The sequence below is a fragment of the Desmodus rotundus genome, chromosome 3, assembly GCF_022682495.2.
Source record: "Desmodus rotundus isolate HL8 chromosome 3, HLdesRot8A.1, whole genome shotgun sequence".
Lineage (NCBI taxonomy): Eukaryota > Metazoa > Chordata > Mammalia > Chiroptera > Phyllostomidae > Desmodus > Desmodus rotundus.
In genome coordinates, this window is record NC_071389.1 from 196032704 (window position 1) to 196056083 (window position 23380).

Genomic DNA, 23380 nt, shown 5'->3' on the forward strand with positions numbered 1-23380 from the left:
AGTTCTGGGATTATTGATTTTGAAAGAGTCCTTGGAAGAGAGTTGACGGTTCTTGCAAGAGAGTATTTATAATTCTTAACTATGAAATCTAAGCTATATAAAGATAAAAACAAAGGAGAGGGAGGATGGGCTTAGGGGATTGAAGGTCTCATGGCAATTGAAGAGTTGTTTTCATGGGGCACTTGAGCAAGTGAACTAGAAGGATGCAACAGTGGATTGAGTTTGGAGGAGATGCAAGGTGGATTGAGTTTTGTGTGACAGTCGGAGGGTGCAGTTGAGGCAGAATGAAGGAAAAGGTCCTTGGAGTTGAGCAGTTTACAGAACTGAGAGACCAGGGTATTTGGCTAGGTCACTCATTTGGATTTCGAAGTTTTATTGAGTGTGATGATGAATTGTGCTAGAAAGTTTAACACTGAGCCAGATGTGCTAAAATATCAGTAATAAGTGTTCTGCAGAGAATTAAATTGAGTTCTGGGCTAGAAAAGGGGTAGATAACTTCTTTAGATGTGGTGGCCAGGGAAGGCCTCCTTGAGGAAGTGACATTTATGGTCACATCTGAATGATAAGATGATGACTGGAGGAAATAACCCAGGTAGAGGGAAAAGCTCTAAACTGAATATAAACCCCTTATCTTTGAGAAACAGAAGGAGACCAGTAAAATTGGAGCTTATTGGACCCAGAGAGTGAAATGAAATGACAATGGTGCTCAGTGAGAGACAGATGTTAAAGGATCATGGTTAGGAACTTAAGTTCCATGGTATGCAAGCCAGCCTTCAAGATGGCCCTGATGATCCTCACCTCCTGGTGTCCATGCCTTTGTGTAATCCTCTCTCACGTTAAATAGTACTGACCTGTGTGACAGTAGAGTATTGAAGCAATGATGGAGTGTGATTTCTGGTGCTAGGTCACAAAAGGCATTGCAGCTTCTGCCGTGCTCTCTTCGCTTCACTCTAAGGGAAGGCAGCCTGCTATATTGTGAGGAGGACACTTGAGTAGCCTGTGGAAAAGTTCACATGGAGGGGAACTGAGTTCATTGGCTAACAGTCACCCTGTGAGGGAGCCATTGTGGAAGGAGGTCCTCTAGCCCTAGACAGACCTTCCCATGACTGCAGCCTCTCACACTGACTGTATTTGTAAATATTCTGGTGTATATCTTTAAAAGGTAAGGACTTTAAAAAAAAAACCATAATCTCATTATCACATCTAAAAAATTAATAATTCCCTTAACATGTGAAAGAAATCAGTATTCAGATTTTCCCTAATTTTGTGTGGTTGGTTCGTTTTCATCAGGATCCAAACAAAGATTAGTGTACCATTTGGTTGATTTGGTTTTTTATGTGTGTATATTTGTTTTTAATCCTCACTTGAGGATACCCTCGTTGATTTTAATGAGAGAGGGAAAGGGACATAGAGAGGGAGAGAAACATTGATCATTTGCCTCCTGCACATGCCCCCCCAAAATATGGAACGCTTCACGAATTTGCCTGTCATCCTTGCACAGGGGTCATACTAATCTCTGCATTGTTCCAGTTTTACTGTATGTGCTATGGAAGGAGCACTGATTGATATGTTTTTTAAAATCCTTTCCCCTGGGGACATGCTTACTGATTTTAGAGAGAGGGGAAGGGAGGGAAAAAAACATCAGTGTGAGAGAGAAACATCAATCGGTTGCCTCTCATTTGGTGACTGGGGACCAAATCTGCAGCCTAGGCATGTGCCCTGATCGTTAATCCAGTCTGCAACCTTTCAGTTTGTGGGTGATGCTTCAATAAATTGAGCTGCTCCCGCCAGGGTGGTTGATATGTTTTTTTAAATCTCTTTTTATCTCTAGGATCCCCTCTTTTCTTTTTTAAATTATATTTTATCGATTATGCTATTAAAAGTTGTCACAATTTCCCCCTTGACCCCCTCCATCCAGCACCCCCACTCCCTCAGGCAGTACCCCCACCATTGTTCATGTCCAAGGTATAAGTTCTTTGGCTACTCCATTTCCTATACTGTACTTTATATCCCCTGGCTATTCTGTAACTACCTCTTTGTACTTCTTAATCCCCTCACCCCTTCACCCTTTCCTCCATACCCCCCTCCCATCTGGCAACTGTCAATACACTCTCCATATCCATGATTCTGTCTCTGTTCTTCTTGTTTGCTTAGTTTGTTTTTTAGGTTCAATTGTTTATGGATATGTATGTATTGCCATTTTATTTTTCATAGTTTTGATCTTCTTATTCTTAAGTCCTTTAACATTCCACATAATGTTTGGTGATGATGAACTACTTTAGCTTTTTTCTTGTCTGGAAAGCTCTTTTATCTGCCCTTCGATTCTAAATGATAGCTTTGTGGGATAGAGCAGTCTTGGCTGTAGGTCCCTGCTTTACATAACTTTGAATATTTCTTGCCAATCCCTTCTAGCCTACAAAGTTTCTTTGGAGAAATCAGCTGACAGTTTTATGGAAACTCCCCTGTAGGTAACCAACTGCTTTTCTCTTCCTACTTTTAAGATTCTCTCTTTATCTTTAACCTTTGGCATTTTAATTATGATGTGTTCTTGCAGTGGGCCTTTTTTCATCCATCTTGTTTGGGACTGTGCTTCCTGGACTTGCATGTCTATTTCCTTCACCAAATTAGGGAAGTTTTCTTCTATTATTTTTTCAAATAGATTTCCATTTTCTTGCTCTTTCTTTCTTTTCTCCTTCTGGCACCCCTCTGATGTGAATGTTGGAACACTTGAAGTTGTCCCAGAGGCCGCTTATTCTATTCTCCTTTTTTGGATTCTTTCTTTTTCTTGTTTTAATTGGTGGTTTTTTGCTTCTGTCTGTTCCAAATCATTGATTTGATTCTTGGTTTCATCCATTCTACTGTTGTTTCCCTGTAAATTGTTTTTTTGTTTTTTTTTTTAATTTCAATTAGTGTATCCTTCATTTCTGACTGGATCCTTCCTTTTTATGCTGTTGAGGTCCTCACTAAGTTCCTTGAGCATCCTGTAAACAGTGTTTTAAACTCTGCATCTGATAGATTGCTTGTGTTCATATTTTTTAGTTCTTCTGGACTTTTGATCTGTCCTTTGATTTGTGCCATGTTTCCTTGTCTCCTCATTTTGGCAGCTTCCCTGTGTTTGTTTCTGTGTATTAGGTAGAGCTGCTATGACACCCTGTCTTGGTAGTGTGGGAGGGGAGATCTAGAGATAAAAAGAAACTTAAGAAATGTATCAGCCAAAATGCTATAATAATAATATTCTTTAAACACTACCTAGTTTTTATGTAGCCAGAAATATGAAAAGCCATTAACATTTCTCTTCACTAGATGTAATGAATAAAATATGGTAGAGGATACAAAATTTAGAAGGGAAGTTAAAACTTTGTAATTTTTTTTCTATTTAAAGCCTTCATTTTCCTATTTCTCTGCAAACAAATAAACAAAAACACACCATATTTCTTACATTAAGAAAAAGAATAGCCCTGGTCGGGTTGCTCATTTAGTTGCAGTGTTGTTCCAAACACCGAAAGGTCCAGGTTTTATCCCCAGTCAGAGTACATATCTAGGTTGCAGGTTTGATCCCTGCTTGGGATGTGTACAGGAGGCAACTGATCGATGTTTTTCTCTCATCTCTCTGTTTCTCTCACTCCCTCCTCACCCTCTCTCTCTCCCTCTTTCCCCTGTCCCTCCCTAAAAAAACATCTTTGGGTGAGAATATTTTTTTTAAGTTATTTAAAAAATAAAAAGAATAGTATGTTCTGTTCATATGAACTCAAAGTGAAAGATGACCTTTTCTGAACTCTACATAGATTCTGATTAGCATATATTTACCAGACTTCTCTATAACACAACCAAGAACCCAAAATTCACATACAGCCAAACACCCAAAATGCAAACATAGCCTTTCTGACTGAATGGAACCAAAGCTCCTCAAATAAATGTCTGATTCAGGACAGAAAATGTACAAGATGAGCCTAGACATCTTGTCATACCAAAAAGCAAGGATGCTATAAAAAGTCTAGAAGTCAGGAGCTCTGATGAAGAGGCTCTTCCCACTAGTTAAGACTGGGACAATATGAAGCATCAATAAAAATAATCACTGCAATAAGTTCATATCTATAAAGTGTGTTAAAAATCCATGAGTTTGTAATGATATTTTAAAAAACTAATTGGTCTCCTTTGGATGATGCTAAGAAACTAACTTACTCTTACTCTGAAAACTAGTAAGGGAAAGAATCAAGCATTTAACCTACCTTTCTGAATGAAGTGTGCCTAAGATAAACCACAGAGTTGAAATGGAGAAGTTTCTCTAGCTAATTAATGAAGACAAATGACAATTAAGATATCACCATTTTGTAACATAAATTAACATAGGTAAGCATTAATCTGTTAACATCATCTTACTATGCTTATTGTGAGCCTCCAAATGGAAGTAAGTATCACCTCCTATAAAGTATTCTTCCAAACAAAAGGAGCTGAACTAAATCAGGCCTCTAGATAAAACTACCACTTTGCATGAAATACAAGACAGAGGAACATGTTGAACACACCATGGGGGCACAAGTAGGAAAATCCAGAAGGTGAGATCCTATAGAACAGAAAAAAGAGTTTATTTTTACAGTAAATTAAGAGGGAGAAAAGAGGGAATCTGAGGACTTCTGGTCAAGATGGCAGCATAAGCAAACATGACTCACCTCCTCACACAACCAAATCAAAATTACAACTAAATTATAGAACAACCATCACTCAGAACCATCAGAAATTTGAGTTGAATGGAAGTCTTGACAACCATGGAATTAAAGAAACCACATGCATCTAGACTGTAGGAGGGACAGAGACATGGAATGGGCTGGTCCCGCATCCACGTGTAGTAGATAAAAATTTGGGAGGGATATCTTGGGATCAAGGAGTCCTAGCCCCACACCAGACCTCTCAGCCTAGGATTCCAGTGCTAGAAAGGTAAGTTCCCATAACTTCCGACTGCAAAAACCAGTGGGGATTGAGTCGGTAGAGGAAACTTCTGGAGTCCCAAGCAGTTCCTCTTAAAGAACCCACACACAGACTTACTCAGACTCACTCCCTCTGAGCTCCAGCACTGGGGTAGCAAAAGGCACCAGTGGCATACAGGGAGGAACTGAAGTGTCTGGCATCAAGGTGAGAGCTGGGGGGCAGCTTTTTCCCCCCCGACAGAAAGGTGGGCAGAGGCCATTGTCCCTTTTCAGAACCCTCCCCTCACAGAACCACAAGCTGGCAGGCAGTTGCCATTTCTGAGACTCTATCAACCTGCCTCACACTATTTGCCCCACCCTGGAGATCCCCAGAGACACAGTCCGGCCCAACTTACAGGCCCACCCAAGTTTCTTTTCCATATGAATGGCTGGTCTTGGCTCATGCTTCACAACTTCCTAAATCCTTTCAAACAAGCAACAGCCAACCCCCAACCCCCAACCTCCATACCTCCTGCTAAGTGGCCTCAGGCAAGGCACTAGCAGCAACCAGCCTAGATTCACAGCTTGGCTTTGCTTGGGAATCTCCAAGCCCAGCTTAAGTAGCAGCCATCTCAGATTGCTTTATAGCTCAGGCTGGTGGCCCTGGGCAAAACACAGGTGGGAGCTGACCTTGGTGGGCGTCACCCAGGCAACCTCAGAGCCTGCCCCCCCCAGTGGATAGCTACAGACCATGTGGGAGCACCACCACCTTGCCCCACCCCCTCCAGGTTTTGGCAATTGTAAATAAAGCTGCTTATAAACATCAGTGTGCAGGTTTTTGTGTGTATAAGTTTTTAATTCCTTTGGATAAATATCCAGGAATGTGATTAGCTGGATTATAAGACTATGTTTAGTTTTATGAGAAACCACCAAGCCGTCTTCTTTAGTGGCTCTACCATATTGCATTCCCACCAGACATGAATGAGCATTCCTGTTGCTCCATATCCTTACTGGCATTTCAGCATTTGGTGTGTTTAGTGTTTTAGTTTTTGGCCAATGTAACAGATGTGTAATCATATCTCATTGTTTAATTTGTGATTCTCTAATGACATAAAATGTTGAGCATCTTGTCATATGCTTATTCGCCATTTTGTGTCTTTTTTGGTGAGGTGACATATTCAGGTCTTTTGTCCATTTTTTAATTGGGTTCATTTTCTTACTGTTGAGTTTTAAGAGTCTTTTGTATATTGTGGATAACAGTCCTTAATTATGTAGGTCTTTTGTATATGTTTTCTTTCTTTCAGTGGGTTGTTGTCTTATTCTCTTGATTTTGAATTGGAAGTTTCATTATAAGTTCTTGGTATAGTTTATCTGTTAAAAAAGCTGCCTGGTCACTTATTCCACTGAAAAGACCTAGAAATAATGCCTTGACCTAGTAGCAGTATGTAACCCTAGTTCCCAAATTATGGCCTTGAGACACCAATTCTCACTCAAGCAAGCACAATTCCTTGGCCAGTTGATCCAGGCCTGCCGCAGGAATTGTACAGATAACCCTTAAATTTTTTATTATACCATATGGCAAGGAAGTTATCAAAGATTATAACAAGGGTCACATCGAAAGGACTCAGCACACAAGAAGAGATTTCCTTTGGCCAGTGATGAGACAATGTGAATAACAATAAAAAACACTAACTCATAAATTAATGAGTTCATAATGATACTTAAACAAATAAAAGCTTATTTCCTTGGCCAGTGTGGCCAGTGGATTGAGCACCAGCCTGCAAACCAAAGTGTCTCCGGTTCTATTCCCAATTAGGGCACATGCCTGGGTTGCGGGCCAGGTCCCTGGTAGAGGGTGCACAAAAAGCAATCACACATCGATGTTTCTCTCCTTTTCTTTCTCTCCCTTTCCCTGTGTGTAAAAATAAATAAATAAAATCATTTTTTAAAAAACCTTAAAAAATAAAAGCTTATTGGTTAACATTTGCTAGTGCTATATTAATCATATATCATTCTTTTCCTATACAAATTGATTTGGCTTTTAAATCAAAGAACTAGTTTATAAAATTACAGAGGACAGAGAAGCATATTAGATACCACCATGGCAGCAGGGTCCAGCAAGAAAAGTCCAGACTATGAAAAATCCTACAGGACAAACAACCTGGTTTCTTAACAAATAAGTTCTAAAGGAAAAACACATCAAACCAAACAAACAACTTCATATGACATTTATTAGACAATTGGAAATTCAAATACTCACTGGTTACTTGGGATTGTTATTAATAATTTTTATGGATTGACTTGAGAGAAAGAAATAATCAGTTCCATTTATTAATGCATTCACTACTTGTTTCTTTTTTGTAATGCTCACCTGAGGATAGGTTTATTGATTTTAGAGAGAGAAAAAGAGAGAGATAGACAAACATCAGTGTGAGAGGAACATCGAGCAGTTGCCTCCCATATGCACTCTGACTGGGGATTGAACCCACAACCTAGGTATGTGCCCTGACTGGGAATCAAACTCATGACCTTTCAATGGTGCTCCAACCAACTGAGCCACACCAGCCATGGCTATTATTAGTATTTTTAAGTGTAATAGTGGTATTGTGAATGTTTAAAAGTTATAATATATGAGATAAATACTGATGTGTTTATCAATGAAATGGAATCCAGAGGCAGGATAGATGTGAATTGGATACAGATGGAACAGTGTGGGCCAGGAGTTAACAGTTATTTAAGCTGATGATGAAAACACATGAAGGTTCATTATATTATTGTGTCTACTTTTGTGTTTAAATTTTTCCGTAATAAAAAAATTTTAAATCTCACCTAAGAATTCATAACCATAAACTTATCCATGTATGGAGATGAAACTTGAACGCATACTATCTGTAGCATGAAAAACTCAGGCTAATTTACTTTAAATTGTTCTTGAATTAGTAGTGCCTTCAGAAACCTTCCAGACCAACACAAATATTCTCAGGAGAGAAAAAAAAACTATTTAGTTCTCAAAAAAAGTCCCACAAATAAAATTCCACAGTGCAGAAACCCATGGTGAAAAAAATCATAAAACGCTTAGGAAACAAGTAACAACGAGGAAGCAAGTCAGCAGAAACAGCAAAAATCATCCAACTTGAAAAGACAACAATACTGAAATGACTAGAAACTGAACATAAAATGAAAATAACATTTAAAGAAATAAAAGCAGAGATTAGAAGTGTAACTAGGTAACTGAGACCATCAGAATCAACCAGGTTGAGCCCTGGCCAGGTAGCTCAGTTGGTGAGAGTGTCATCCTAATATGCCAAGGTTGGGAATTTGATCCCTGGTCAGAGCACATACAAGAAACAACCAATGAATGCATAAATAAGTGGAACAACAAATCTCTCCCCACCCCCTACCTCCCACCCTCCTTTCCTTCCCTCCCTCTCTCTAAAGTCATTAAATTAAAAAAAAAGAACCAGGTTGAAAGTTCTATATGTCAAGGTTGAGTTTTTCAGTACTGTGTGTCACTGGAGACCTATTTGATTAGCAGTTTAAAAAATAATAACTGGGTATATTTGAAAAAAGAACCACTTCAAAACTAAAGAGCATGATTATTGAACTTAGTAGTTATTTGACAAACTAAACAGCAGATTAGACACATAGAATTAGTGAACTAGAAGATAGAGATAAAGAAATCGCCTACATGAAACCCAGGGAGACAAAGAAAATATAAAAGAAAGATAAAGGTGTATGGAACATACAGTAAGGTCTAAAATAACATCTAATCAGAGTTCTAGAAGGAGATAATAGAAAAATCGGGGGCAAGGCAGTATTTGAAGGGATAATGACTGAGATTTTCCAAAATTGATTAAAAACCTGAATCCTCTGAATTAGGAAGCTCAATTGGTATAAAGAAAATGTCCCCTAGATACATTGGCAAATATAAGATCTTAATTGTGGCAAGAAAGAGAAAGCAGACTGCTCTCAGACTACCAAATAATAGCTGACCTCTCATTAACAACAATGGAAACCACAAGACAGAATGGTGTTGTCAAAGTAGCAAGAGAAAAATAACCATCTTTAAGAATGATGACAATCAAAACATTTTGAAATAAAGGCCTTTTTTTATGTTGAATGGAGGAAAACACTAGAGTGTTTTTGAGCTTTGATTTATTATGCAATAGTTAAGAGTGTAAGGTTTGGAGTCAGTTTGAGTTCTTTTTTTATTATTTAATTTTTTTCTTTTTTAAAATATATTTTATTGATTATGCTATTACAGTTCCATTTTTTTCTCCCCTTTATTCCCCTCTGCCCTGCATACCCCTTCCACCAGCATTCTCCTGTCTTAGTTCATGCCCATGGGTTGTACATATAAGTTCTTTGGCTTCTACATTTCTGATACTATTCTTAACCTCCCCCTGTCTCCTTTGTACCTACCATTTATGCTTCTTATTCCCTGAACCTTTTCCCCTTGTTCTCCCCCCTCCACCTTCCCACTGATAACCCGCCATGTGATCTCAGTTTCTGTGATTCTGTTCCTGTTCTAGTTGTTTGCTTAGTTTGGTTTTGTTGTTGTTGTTTTTTAGGTTCGGTTGTTGGTAGTTGTGAGTTTGTTGTCATTTTACTGTTAATGGTTTTTGATCTTCTTTTTTTTCTTAGATAAGTCCCTTTAACATTTCATATAATAAGGACTTAGTGATGATGAACTCCTTTAACTTGGCCTTATCTGGGAAACATTTTGTCTGCCCTTCCATTCTAAATGGTAGCTTTGCTGCAGAGAGTAATCTTGGATGTTGGTCCTTGCCTTCCATGGCTTGGAATACTTCTTTCCAGCCCCTTCTTGCCTGCAAGGTTTTTTTTGAAGAATCAGCTGACAGTCTTATGGGAGCTCTTTTGTAGGTAACTGTCTCGTTTTCTCTTGCTGCTTTTAAGATTCTCTCCTTATCTTTCATCTTGGGTAATGTAATGATGATGTGCCTTGGTGTGTGCTTCTTTGGGTCTAACTTCTTTGGGACTTTCTGAGCTTCCCGGACTTCCTGTAAGTCAATTTCCTTTGCCAGATTGGGGAAGTTCTCCTTCATTATTTGTTCAAATAAGTTGTCAATTTCTTGCTCTTCCTCTTCTCCTTCTGGCACCCCTATCATTCGGATGTTGGAACATTTCAAGTTGTCCTGGAGGTTCCAAAGCCTCTCTTTATTTTTTTGAATTCTTGTTTCTTCATTCTGTTCTGGTTGAATGTTTCTTTCTTCCTGCTCCTCCAAACCATTGATTTGAGTCCTGGTTTCCCACCATCACTGTTGGTTCCCTGTGCATTTTCCTTTATTTCACTTTTTATAGCCTTCACTTTTTCCTCTATTTTGCAGCCATACTCAACCAATTCTGTGAGCATTCTGATTACCACTGTTTTGAACTGTGCATCTGATAGGTTGGCTGTCTCTTTGGTCCTTAGTTGTATTTTTTCTGGAGCTTTGATCTGTTCTTTCATTTGGACCTTTTTTTTTTTTTTTTTTTGACTTGGTGCACCTGTTACATAGTAAGGGGCAGAGCCTTAGGTATTTGTTTGCCAAGATGGGGCAACCCACGTTGCTGTGTTGTGATGCTGTATGTGGGGGAGGGATCTGAGAGGGAACAGTGCTGCTTGCTCTGCTCTCTACTGGCTTTCATTCACTCCCCCTGCTACTCACAATCAAATTAGACCCTTCTGGTGCTGATTCCCAGGTGGGTGGGTTTGTGTACATTCTAGGACCCTATGGGTCTCTTACGAACTCTCCTGGGAGGTTAGGAGAAGTTTCTCATGCAGCCTCAACTCCCACAGGTTTTTTCAGTCAGAGGTTTTGAGGCTTTATATTCCCCGAACTGGAACCCTGGGTTACTTGGTCTGTCTCGCTCCCCAGTTCCGGTTTATCTGCACCCGAATGTGGGACCGCCCATTCTGCCAGCTGCCACCTTGCTGCAAGTCTTCTCTGCCCCAGCAGCCCATCTCTGCTCCTCCTACCAGTCTGGATGAATGTTTCTTCTTTAACTCCTTGGTTGTCAGCCTTCCATACAGTTTTGTTTTGTGGCAGTTCTGCTTGTTTCTTGTTTTTAAATTTGTTGTTGTCCTTCTTTTGGTTGTGCGAGGAGGCACAGTGTGTCTACCTATGCCTCCATCTTTGAGTCAGTTTGAGTTCTATTTCCAGTGACCATGTTATTTAACTTCTCTGCCCCGATTAACTTTTGTGTGAAATGAGGTTACAGTAATACTTACTTTGTGGGGGTGTCTTAATAAATAGATGTGCTATTACATGTAAAGCATTGTGACTGGCACGTAGTAGGCATTCAGTGAATGTTAAGAGTTATTGTTTTCATATTTTTAAATATAAGATGCTATCAATTTTAAGACATACCAAAAGAATGCTGCCAATTAATTGTAAGATATAAGATGGCATTAATCATAAAATCTGTCTGTATTTCAGAGGTGTTGACATGTAAAGAAAAAAGGTGTGCATTTCAGAATTGATACAATATATAGTATTTTGATAGCAAATACTCATCAAGTGCAGGGGAAAATATGTGAAATATGTGAAAATAATAACAAAAACAAACAGCTTGAATGAGAACTTGGTGAAACAATTAAATACGCATTACCCGTAGCTGCAGAGTTTGTGTATAATATATTGAAGGTTAAGACAGCTGTTTTACTTTTATTTCTCCAGAAAAAGTGATTGTGAACTGCAACTGAACTGCCCTTGAGAGGGATTAAAATTTCCCAGTGGCAGTTACTTAAACAAGAAGAGTTCTTTAACATCAAATTGGTAGGCACTAGCTGGGTAAAGGACAGATGTTGAATGTACAACATATTTCATAAAGCAGGAGTTTAATATGCAGCTAGAACAGCAGCATTCTTCTGCAGGTGTTTTTTGAAATGTTTTCAATTTTCTTTCCACTCTGGGTTTTGATTACCACTTCCATGTAGTTGAGAGGAGATTATAGCTAATTTCATGTGAACTTGAAGTTGATCTGTTTTAGTTGGTCTCATTGCTGATGATACTGTAATATGTGTCCGTGTATATAAGCATCAGCACTCTTTCCAAACATTTTGATTTGGTTAGATCATCTGAAATCATTATGAAGCTACTAGCTAGAGTGCTGCATTTAATGATGTCATACAGTCTAGAAATCTTTACAATTATGTTTCCATAAAGGAAAAGAAGACTATACTAACTCAGTTATTATGATAAAATTTTTGTTCTTTGGATTATTACAGTAGCTTCACTGTTCTTCCTCCTACCAATATCTACTTTTTATCAGTTGGAAATAAGTTAGACTACATATAATGGAAAATTTAACTTTGCTTTAACCAAATAGAGGTTAATTTTCTCTTATACAACATAAAATTCAGAAGTAATCCAAAGCTCTCCAGTCACTCCAATGTGGTATTAATGTCTCAGATTCCTTCTAGCCATCCTTAGATGTGTCTCTTGATAGAGGCAAGGTCACTTCTCTGCATCCCCCAACACCCCCACCCCCAGGCAGGAGTGAGAAAGGTGAGGTACAAAAGGTGTGCCTCACCTAATGATGTGCGTGCGTGTCATTGACCAGAGCTGCGGTGCTTGGCCACATCTACTCGTATTCATAAGAAAGGTTGGGAAATCTAGCTGAGTACAGGGTTACCCCAACCAAATCTGGATTGCAATACAAGTGTAGGCAACTACCACGTTTTGCTTTGTGCTCCTTTATTGTGTGATGTATATTTTCTGAAAGCATATGATTCACTAATTTAGCAAACATTTACTGAGGACCTGCTTTGTGCCAAGCACTGTGAATACAAATGTGAGTAAGGTGCCCCATTCCTGCCATTGTTGATAGGGAAGATGGACATCAAAACAAAAAAAACTACAAGTATTGTAATCTGTAACCTTCACACTTAAGGGAGATGTGATTGAAAATTACAGTAGTTCATCCATGTCATCACTAGATAACTAAGGTAATGACTGTAATCCCTTGGCCTTTCATGCACTCTAACTCCTCTGCACCCCTCTCATCCCCAAACCCAAGTACTTGTATTTTATCAACTTGGTTTTCTTAGAAACATGTAACTACTGTGCTGACTTCAGAAAGCATTGTCTTCCATATTGAATACATTGGTGTCCACAATAAATAGTCAGGGCACCTCGCTGATCATGGCCAAAATTTTATGAGACTTTGGATCCTAGATCTTTAGACTCAGGATACTACTGAAATGGGCAATTCTTTCTCAGGAGGTCTGTGAGGACAATTATCAGCCATAAGGAGTGGGTTAGAGTAAAGCTCTTATATTACTGAGTGAAGTTTAAGAAACTTGCTGTTACAGATGATCAGAGAAGAGTTTCTGTTAATCAAGGAAAACATTGTATTTTTTGGAAGCATTCAGATTTCCTGCAGAGATATTGTGTTTCATTAATTGAACGAACTCAGGGTCAAACTTGCACTGGCATTAGGTGGTGAGATATTGCTGTACCTTGGCAACTTGAGTGAGTTTGGGCTTGCAAGGTGAATAGTGCAACTTGATCAGGATGTGGTCTGAATACTTGATGGCCCCCCATTACACTCCTGCCAAAACTGGCTCCACCTATCATGTCTTCTCAGAAATGTTCTAATCTCCCCCTGCTCCTGAACAATTGTAATTCTTTAATTCATGGCTTCCATAGGACGCTAGATATATGCCAACAAATGGCTATGAAAAAACAAGAAAAATAAAATATTTAAAAATATTTACTAGCCAAAAAAAACATGTCAGATTTTGAGTTTCAGTGATGGAATTGTGTTGGTCAGCCTATACATTGGCATGTGAACTTAATTTCCCACAAAGCAGTTGAATGAATCTATTAATTTATTTGAGCAGCTCTGTTAACATTATTCTGAAAAGAACAAGTTAAAATGCCATCCCAGTGTGCTCCATCATGAGAAAAGCTTTGATAATGACAGGAAAGGTTATCAGGAGTGACCAGTAGGGACTGGGCTTTAGGAAGGATGTAATGAAGGAGGGTGAAAGACATCCTTCCTAACCTGCTGTGTTAGGTAAGCTCACCCTGGTGATGTGTGGGATGTCCGGCGGCATCGCCGGACCATCCTTACATCTAATTGAGGAGTTTGGACTATGTTCTGTATAGGCTAGAAAGCTTTATAACTTTTTGAACAAAGGAGTCGCATAACCAGATTTATTTTTTATTGTAAGAGTAATTCATATTCTTTGTAAAAGAACTTGAAGTTTATGAAATAGAAAATGGAAAATTCCCCCATCCCACTCCTAAGAAGTACTTGTTTTTAAAGTTTGCTATATACCTTCCAGACTTTTCTCCCATACTTTTATGTACTATATTATACATTTTATACATTCTACAGGGTTGGGCAAAAGTAAGTTTATAGTTATATGTGAAACACAGTTTATTCTTGTATTATTATTTGTTCATTATTGTAGTTTCCATGTAACTGTAAACCTACTTTTGCCTTACTCTCTATATATACACATGGTATATATATTTTATGTGTATATAAACCAACAAGGGATTAAACCATACATGTATTGTGACAGCTCTTTAATCTGTCATAAACATATTCCATGTTACTTTTGCCTTCTGTTTACTGTCTGCATAATATTCTGTCTATATTACCAGCCCCTGAATAATTAACATTGAGGTTGTTCAGGATCACAAACAGTACAGCAGCAGTAGCAATGAACATCTTTATACAAATACATTGTGAGTATTTTTGTAGAGTTCTTCCTTAGGAGAATTGTTGTCTGAAAGAAATACATATTTTAAATTTTGGCAGGTGTTGTCATATTATGCTGTAGCAAGGCAGTTCATATCCCACCATCAGTATGTGATAGTGCCACTTACTCCACACTCCAGCATTATCTGTCTTAATCTTTGACAATTTGCTAGGGAAAAACCAGCTTTTCAGTATTCGATTTATGTTTTTGTGTGCTTTTTATGTTTTCCTTTAGTGAATTGTGAATTTTTTGTCTAATCTATTAAGAGGTTTGTTCATCTTTTTCTTAACAGTATGAGAGAACCCTATAGCTGTTAATGCATTACAAATTTTTTTCTAGTATATTTTATTTTATGATTTTTTTTGGCCATAGAAGATTCTTAGATTCTTATGTAGTAAAATTTATTAGTAATTTTTTATGCCTTGTGGGTGAAGTTATCATGCTTTTAGGAAGACCTTTCCCCTTGAAGATTATAAAAATATTTTGATGATGATTTTGTCTATTACTTTTATGTTTCCTTATTAAAGTGTTTGATTTACCTGAAATTTTGTTGTGTTGAGTAAGATGTATAAAGTAATGAGTATAGCTTCCACTCTCCACTCCACAATGACTAGCCAGTTAACTCCGAAATCATTTACTGAATAATTCATCTTTTCTCCACCAATTTGAAGGGCTCTTTTAAGCACAATTTCCCATATATTGTACATTTTTTTTTCTTCCTTGACTGCTTAGAGCCCCAGCAGTGGAATCAACAAGATTAATTTTTTTTAAAGATTTCTATTTATTTTTAGAGAGAGGAAGGGAGGGAGGGAGAAAGAGAGGGAGAGAAATATCAATGTGTGTGGGTGCCCCTTGTGGGCCCTGCCCCCCACGAGAGACCTGCCTGTAACCCAGGCAAGTGCCCTGACTGGGAATCGAACTGGTGATGTTTTGGTTTGCGGGTTGGTGCTCAATCCACTGAGCCAAACCAGCCAGGACAAGAATCAACAAGGTTAGAATATTGATGAGGACTGGTGGGACTGGAGATTGAACGTTAGCAATGCAGAGGGTCATGATATCAGAAATGAATGACATTTGGAAGAGCAGGTTTGGGGACTTGTTTGATAGGTGGGGTTGGAGATTGGAGGGACATTGTGGTAGAAATTTCTAGCAGGTCCCCAAGTTCTCTGCTCCTCTTGGTCCATTTCTTCCTTTTCTGTTTCTCTCTAAACCACTAATCCTCAAACTTTAGCCTACATCAGAATCACCTGGAGAGCTCCTTAAAAACGCAAAATGCTGGTCCTGCCCCTGGAGTTTCTGGTTCAGTAGGTCTGGATAAAACCTGATCATTCATATTTATATTAAGTTCCTAGGTGATGCTGATGTTGCTGGTCTGGGGACCACACTTTGGGAACCACCCAACCAAGTCCTCTTCACTTATATCTTAGATTATTCTAATGGTCTATAGTTTAGGTTCTTTTTCTAGTTTCCTGGCCCTTTTACACCTCTTGACACAAGTTAGGATTATATTGGTGAGAATAGAAGTTGAGAGAAAGGAATAAACCTGAAAGACATTTCAAAAGAAAGATTAATGGTCTTTAGAGACTGAGTAGATGTGAGGGACTAAGGAGCAGAAAGCAAAAGAGGCATTTTCTAAACATTGCCACCAGATTTACTCTTTCGAAAAACACTTCTTTCATCTTACTTCCTCTTCAGAAATCTGCAGTGAGATAAATCTAAAATGAAATTTATTTGAATAAAATACAGCTGACAGTTGACACCCAACCAGTGTGGTTTCTCCTGTTTTGTCTAAGTCAAATCTCATTATGACAAATGGCTTTGCAAGTAGATCTCTGCATTACCAAATACTTTGAAGCCGGAGCCAGTGACCTACTTTAAGCAGTATCCAGTTTAACAATTGCAGTTCAGCAGACTAATTTGGATAGCATTTTAGGATTTGTAGAATTTAATCTGAAGTACATTTGTATAAAGAACTGTCAATTTCTAAGGGTTAATTTAAACCCTATTTAGAAATCCTGTTTATTGTATACATATATATCTTTATTCTTTTATCTCATTATACAGTGTGTTTTCTGTATTTACCTTTTTATTATGCTTGCTGTTTGGCCATAAAAAGGGAAGGCATTATGCCAAATATTCATGTTTGCAATTATAAATGTAGAGAAGCCAGAGTGTGTGTGTGTACAGATGGGATGAAATAAACAGGTGACAGAGAAAGCCAGTTTATCAAGATCATTGTTTGTTGCTTCTGGATTGGAAAATGAGTATAGAGATGGTGCTTTGGTTTTTAAGATATTCAGTGCATGCCATTTTTATTTGTAATTTTTAAAAGCTGTTTTTTATTGTTGTGCTTTATTGTTTTATTCGATCCCATATATGGGTTGAGTTTTTAAAGATGTGGGAATTACAGCTGGCTGTAAAAGAGTGCCAAATACTTTTTTTTTTTTAATGACTTTATTGAGGTAAATTTACATACCACAAAGTCCAGCCATTTTAAGTATACAGTTAAAACATTTTAGTAAATTTACACAGTTGCATAATCATCACAACCCAATTTTAGAACATTTCCAGCAGCCTAAAGAGACCTTTTATGTCCATTTGCTGTTAATCCTTGCTCCTACTCCTATCCCCAGGCAACCACTAATTTACTTTCTGTCCCCATAGATTTGCCTTTTCTAGCATTTCATCTAAATGGAGTCATACAATATGTGGTCTTTTGTGGATGACTTCTTTCACTGAATATAATGTTTTTGAGGTTCACCCATGTTGTAGTATGTATCAGTAGTTCGTTCCTTTTTATTGTTCTGTGGTTTTCCAGTAGGTGGCTATACCTTAGTTTATTTATCAGTTTACCAGTTGATGGACATTTGGATTGTTTCCACTTTGGGGCTATTATGAATAGTGCCGTTGTGAATATTCATATGCACAAATGTTTGTTTTGACATTCCATAAATCATTAATAACCAAATGAGAAAACTGGGAAATTTCATTGCAAAATATTTTAACCTGAAAATAAAAATCTTACCTTAGGCCTTATCAGATTGCATTTTTAATTATATTAATTCCTTATTATCCCTTACAGCCCTTTTCAGACTTGGAATTCAACAATAATCCTGTTGTTTTAAGGCAATAAAGTGTCACATAGTAGAGATTCACACTTTAAAAAAATATTTGCATGCTCACTATCATTTGAGTCACAAAACAGCCTTACAATAAATATTATTACTTGTTCCTCATTTGTTGCTACCAGAGGGAGTCTGTGCTCATATTCTGAGGCAGCTGCTATAGGAATCTCATCAAGACTAAATGTGCCCTGACTGGTGTGGCTCAGTTGGTTGAACTTCATCCCACAAAGCGAAAGGTCACTGGTTCAATTCCCAGTAAGCTCATATGCGTTGGTTGTGGGCCTGTCCCTGGTTGGGGCATGTGCAGGAGGCAACCTATTGATGTTTTTCTCACACATCAATGTTTCTCAACTTCTCTTTCTCCCTCCCTTCCCCTCTCTATAAATAAATAAATAAATAAAGTCTTTTTTTAGAAAAGACCATATGCTTCCAGTTTGTAGTGTGCACACAGGATAGGGCAGTACCAAAGGACTACTCGTGTATGTGACAGAGATCCAAGTTTGGAGTCTTTGTAGTTTATCTATTCCACAGATACCCATTGAGCGTCTAATATTGTACATGCCAGGCACTGTGTTAGATGGGGATTGAGACGTGAAAGATTTAAGTCTTAAGAAATTAAGTATGGGATATCTTTAGAGGAAAAGATACCTAATGGGGGGGGGGTTGGTGGGTAGGGAGGTCATCAGTGTATTATTGATAATAATAATAGCTCAAAATAATAGTTCATACCTAGTTAATAATACTAGATAACAATAATAGCTAATGCCTAGTGCTTATTCTCTCCTAGGCATGTTCCAGGCACTTTGCATATATTTTCTCATTTCATCTTCATAACAACCCAGTGAGGCAGGTAATACTTTTTTCCTATTTTGCAGATGAGAAGCTGCAAAACTAAGGTTACCAAGTGGACCAAGGTCACACTACCAGTAAATGACAGATCTGGAATTTAAACTAGGCAGTGTGCCTCTAGAATCTGTGTCTCCTGAAAAGGTCTCTCAGAGGAGTTGACACCCACGCTGTGTCTTGAATGACAGTTTGTACTTTGTCTGGAGGAAGGATGATTGGGGTAGGTCCTCATGGTTTTCTAAACAGAAATATCACAAGTAAAGGTAAAGAAGAGGGCACAAGGTTGAGAGTGAGTGTGGCAGACTACTTTTGAAGAAAGGTAGATGGCAAGAGATGAGACTAGAAGGACATAGCTGGACAGTGAAGGGCTGGAATGCCACCTAAGGAATTTGGGTTCTATGGTCCAGTTTTTAAAGATACACCAAAATATGACTTTCCTCTTCGTATTAATTTTCCTTTTCTTTTTGGCTTTCATTCTTTACTTTCTTTTTTAAAAAAATAAAATATGTCACACACCCAGAAAAGTGCCTAATATACAAATATAAAACTTAATGAATTATTTTAAAATAGCCATCTCTGTGGTCAAGAAACAAGACGTTGCTGGTACTCAGAAGGCACTTCGTAGTCACCTTTGCTAGTCATAGTCCCCCCCCTTCCCTTTCTACTTTTACCACCCATATACCTCTAAACATTATAGTTTGGCTGATTTTTAACACAGAGCCACATGCCCTCAAATACAGTTTTGTATCTGGTCCTTATGTTTGCAATATCCATTGCAAGAATTTTTTATTATTTTGAATATGAGCCCATGATGGGTTTTATGTGGCCTGCTTTTTCATTTTCTTGAGGATGTCTGTTAGTGAACAAAAATTCTGAATTTTTGTGTAGTTACGATTATCTTTTTTTTGATAATAGTTGCTTTTTGTATCTTGTGTAGGAGCTCTTTCCCTACCCCTAGGTTATAGAAACCTTGTCCCATATTATCTTATAAAAGCTTTATTATTTATCTTTTGTGTTTAGGTGTATAGTTCACCTGAAATTGATTTTTGTGTAATTCTTAATTAACTTCTTAGTGATCCTCTGCCTTCAAGACATTTTTTAATATTTCGTCCAGATTTTCTGGCTATACTCAGCATTGGTTGGTCTAAATTACATACAGGGTCTGGCACAAATAACAACTCTTTTTTATTACAAAATCTTTTATTACAAAATCATAAGCATGTAATTCTGTAACATAACAATATCACACCATATGACATTTTAGGTGAAATGTTCAAATTAAAATGATAAGTTATTACACCCATATTATTGCCCTACCAACCACACTCAAGCAGGCGTTACTTCTGCTGGACCCTGTAGTTTACCACTCTCAGGGCAGAAATCTCTTCCACAGTTTCAGTTTCACTTTGACTTCAAAATGATCTCTTCTGTAGAAGGGCCTTGATAAATATGTTTACAAAAATAAAATTTAAAAGACTGAAAAAATAGATTCTTAGGTTTTTTTATTTTTTTATTTTAGAGATCAGGAACAGAAGCTTTTTTCATCTGTGTTTCTCTCAGCTATAAAATATTATTAGACAACTTAAAGCTAGCTTTGTAAAATGAACAATTATACTGACTGCAGGATAACTTTACAACATTAATGATGGTAAAATTTTAAATTAAAAAGTGTCCACTATTGAACTTTGACTTTGATGAGAAAAACACTTTAACTATTGTTAGCTACCTTTCTTTCTCTGTCTATCCATATTTTTAAACCTCTTTTTTGGCCATAGATGGACTGCATGCAAACCCCATCCAGAATGCTTTTAGTTTGTGCCAGAAAACATGAAGAAAATGTTTTCAGTTTATGGCAACTAGATCCATGACATATGATGCTCCAGGAACTGTTTCTACAGCGCACAAGATGCGCGGGAACGGAGTAGCAAACTCACATGATTATTGCCAAGGAAACACTGGCTACGTGGCTGATGTTAAACTTGCTTTTTAAGACAGCCAGATCAAGAAATGTCTGAAGAATTTGAGACTGTAGCTGTGAGATGATTTTTCAGTTAGTAAACACAGACTCTGGAAGCCATGGCAAGACAGTTTCTTGTGAGCCATTTACAGCTTCAAGGAGGAGAGCACAGTGTAGGCACCAGAGAGGAAAACCTGACGTGGCCTCCAGGGAATGTTGCCAGGGGAAGTACACACCACGTGGTGAGGGAGAGGTTCCTTGGCCCGCTGTCACCAGAACTCCACCTTGCCCTGCCATTTCTGTTGCTGAGGTTCACAAAGGAGGTCAGCTTGGTTGTAGCCAAAATATTAGGAGTAAAAGTGTACAGATGTAGAAGTTATGGCTTTCAAGCCACACACTTCCTTCCTGCCCAGCCCTTGCTTGTACCATTTGCTTTCTCTTTTAAAAATAATTAGCCAAAGTGTGTTCCGAGGATCCCTCCCCATCCAGACCCTTTTAGGGGGTCTGTGAGGTCACAACTATTTTATTAACATTAAGATGATACATGCCTTTTAAACTCATTCTCTCATTGTGGAGTTTTCCAGATGCTGCTTGACATGTGAGACTGCAAAAGATTAAGTACAAATCAGAAATGAGGATACAGCTCTTGTCTCCTAAGCCAGATATTAAAGATATTTGCAAAAATATAAAACAATGGCATGTTCCTCAAATTTTTATCCTTTAGAATATTTTTAATTTAAAAATGTTTACTAGTATTTTTAAATGAATACTTACAAATAAATATTTTGTTTTTACTGCTATATATTGCTTAAATTATATACTGTTATGACATACTTTTTAATATGGTAAATATTGAAAATTATAATTTGAATATACAAAAGCTCTTTGGGGTCCTTAATAATTTTTAAGAATCTAAAGAGATCCTGAGACCAAGAAGTTTCAGAATCACTGCTTTAAATTCTGCCGTTTCCAATTGAAATCTTAGTTTCTCTCTGAAGAACTAATAGATTGTCTAGCCCACTGTTTTCACTGCATTCCCCAAACTTCTGCCCCACACAGCTTAGTGCTTAGTTTTTGTGGAATGGCTTGTTGTGCTAGTTTTCTTCTCCTTATCAATAGTGTAAGACCTCTGAGGACAGGGGTGTCTTAAATGAGAGTTTTTTGAGACATCCATGATATATATTGCTGAGCACAGCAAAGACAAAGTTGGTAACGGTTATTCATATTATTATTATCTTAAATATCAATATTAAAGTTTCCCAAATTCACCAGTTATTAAAGAACCAATATGCATTTAAAACTTTTTGAACACTGCCCTGGCTAGTGTGGCTCAGTCGGTTGGGTGTTGTCCTGCAAACTGAGAGGTTGCCTGTTCAGTTCCTAGTCAGGACACATGCCTGGATTGCAGGTTTGGTCCCCAGTCAGGGTGCACACAAGAGGCAACCAATCGATGTTGCTCTCCCTCTCTTCCTCTCTTCCCCTCTCTCTAAAAGTAAATAAATAAAATATTTAAAAATAGAAATAGCTATTTGATTAAAAAACTACATAAAATTAATATACAGTATGGAAAAAATGAGTTTTTTATCATAGATCATCAATAAATTGGCTGCAAAACTGAGTATGTTAATCTGTTTAATTTTTACGTGACCAACACTTGCAGTAAAACCTAGCCATAGCCCCCTGCTCTGAAAACATAATATAGCCCTGGCTGGTGTGGCTCAGTGGATTGAGTAACGGCTTGCAAACCAAAGGGTCACCAGTTCGATTCCCAGTCAGGGCACATGCCTGGGTTGCAGGCCAGGTCCCCAGTAGGGGGCGTGCAAGAGGCAACCACACATTGATGTTTCTCCGTGTCTCTAAAAAATAAATAAATAAAATATTAAAAAAAAAAAAAGAAAAAAAAGAAACATAATATAGTGCTGGGCACTCAGTAAGCATTCAGTAAAGCTGGTTGAGTTGAATCTGCTGTTGCGGGAGCCGCTTCTGCTGTTCTAGAAGGCAGCTGTTAATTCCCTGCCCTCTCCACCCCCACCTCCAAGTGACTTGCAGTTGTGTTCAGGTCTTCAGAGGTAGCCTTACCTTCCGAAGCCCTTTCTGTTGAAGAATTGACTGATTTTGTCTTAGACTAAGCTGGAGGGTATTAGTTAGCTGACCAAAGTGGATTGGTATCTGCACGTGAGGCACATGCCTTTTTCTTCATCCCTGCTTCAGAGTGAGTTTGTTTTCTGAGGCAACACTCTCTGACTTTCACAATGTAAGAATAAATTTAACATCTTTATGCCAAGGTCTTGCTTGTAACCCCAAAATTTCCTTCGCAGCTTCTCCCTGGAAGTATGAGGGTCCCATGCAAGTAGCACACTGCACTGAGACCCTAGCATTACTTCACCATAATATTCCTAGAACAGAGCATGATACCGGGCAGGTGGCTCATTCACTGAATGAATGCATGCATGTATGCATGAATGAATGAATGAATGGTTATAAGTTATAAGCAGCATCCTTATTTGAATAAACTAAGAACATTATATTGAGTTGACTTTATTTTTCTTCCCAAAATGACTCTTTATTCCATAAGTATATTGGGATGTCCTTTGTATTATTACTTTTTTAAATGATGGTGATACAGTGATAAATCAGACTTAGATCCTATCTTCAGGAAGCTTATAACCCAGTAGTATAAACAACATACACAAGCCTAGTGGAAATATATACCTGGTACAGTAGCTATCTCAGAGGAAGGACCCATCCACACCACCTGTAGCAAGAGAGAGGAATCAAGAAAGACTGCATAGAAAGTTTTTCCTAAGCCTTCATCTTGAAGGTTGAGAAG

At 38.0% G+C, this 23380-nt stretch overlaps 1 protein-coding gene and 1 non-coding gene across 6 annotated transcripts in view; one reads left to right on the plus strand and one right to left on the minus strand.

Moving 5' to 3' along the window:
- Window positions 1-23380, plus strand: part of TNRC6B (trinucleotide repeat containing adaptor 6B) — a 235796-nt gene that overhangs the window by 32044 nt on the left and 180372 nt on the right. For 2 of the 5 annotated variants that reach the window (XM_024579685.4, XM_053919601.1), the window contains exon 1: window positions 18471-18813. The exons of 2 other annotated variants lie outside the window; for them this stretch is intronic. In XM_024579685.4, the coding sequence (XP_024435453.3) occupies window positions 18775-18813 (39 nt within the window). In that variant the 5' untranslated portion in view covers window positions 18471-18774. Of the gene's footprint in view, window positions 1-18470; window positions 18814-23380 lie in introns of those variants that run through there. One more of the 5 variants, XM_053919600.2, reaches the window with a different exon arrangement.
- Window positions 1457-1559, minus strand: LOC112322094 (U6 spliceosomal RNA). Its single transcript, XR_002976588.2, has one exon. It is a non-coding gene; the product is annotated as a U6 spliceosomal RNA (small nuclear RNA).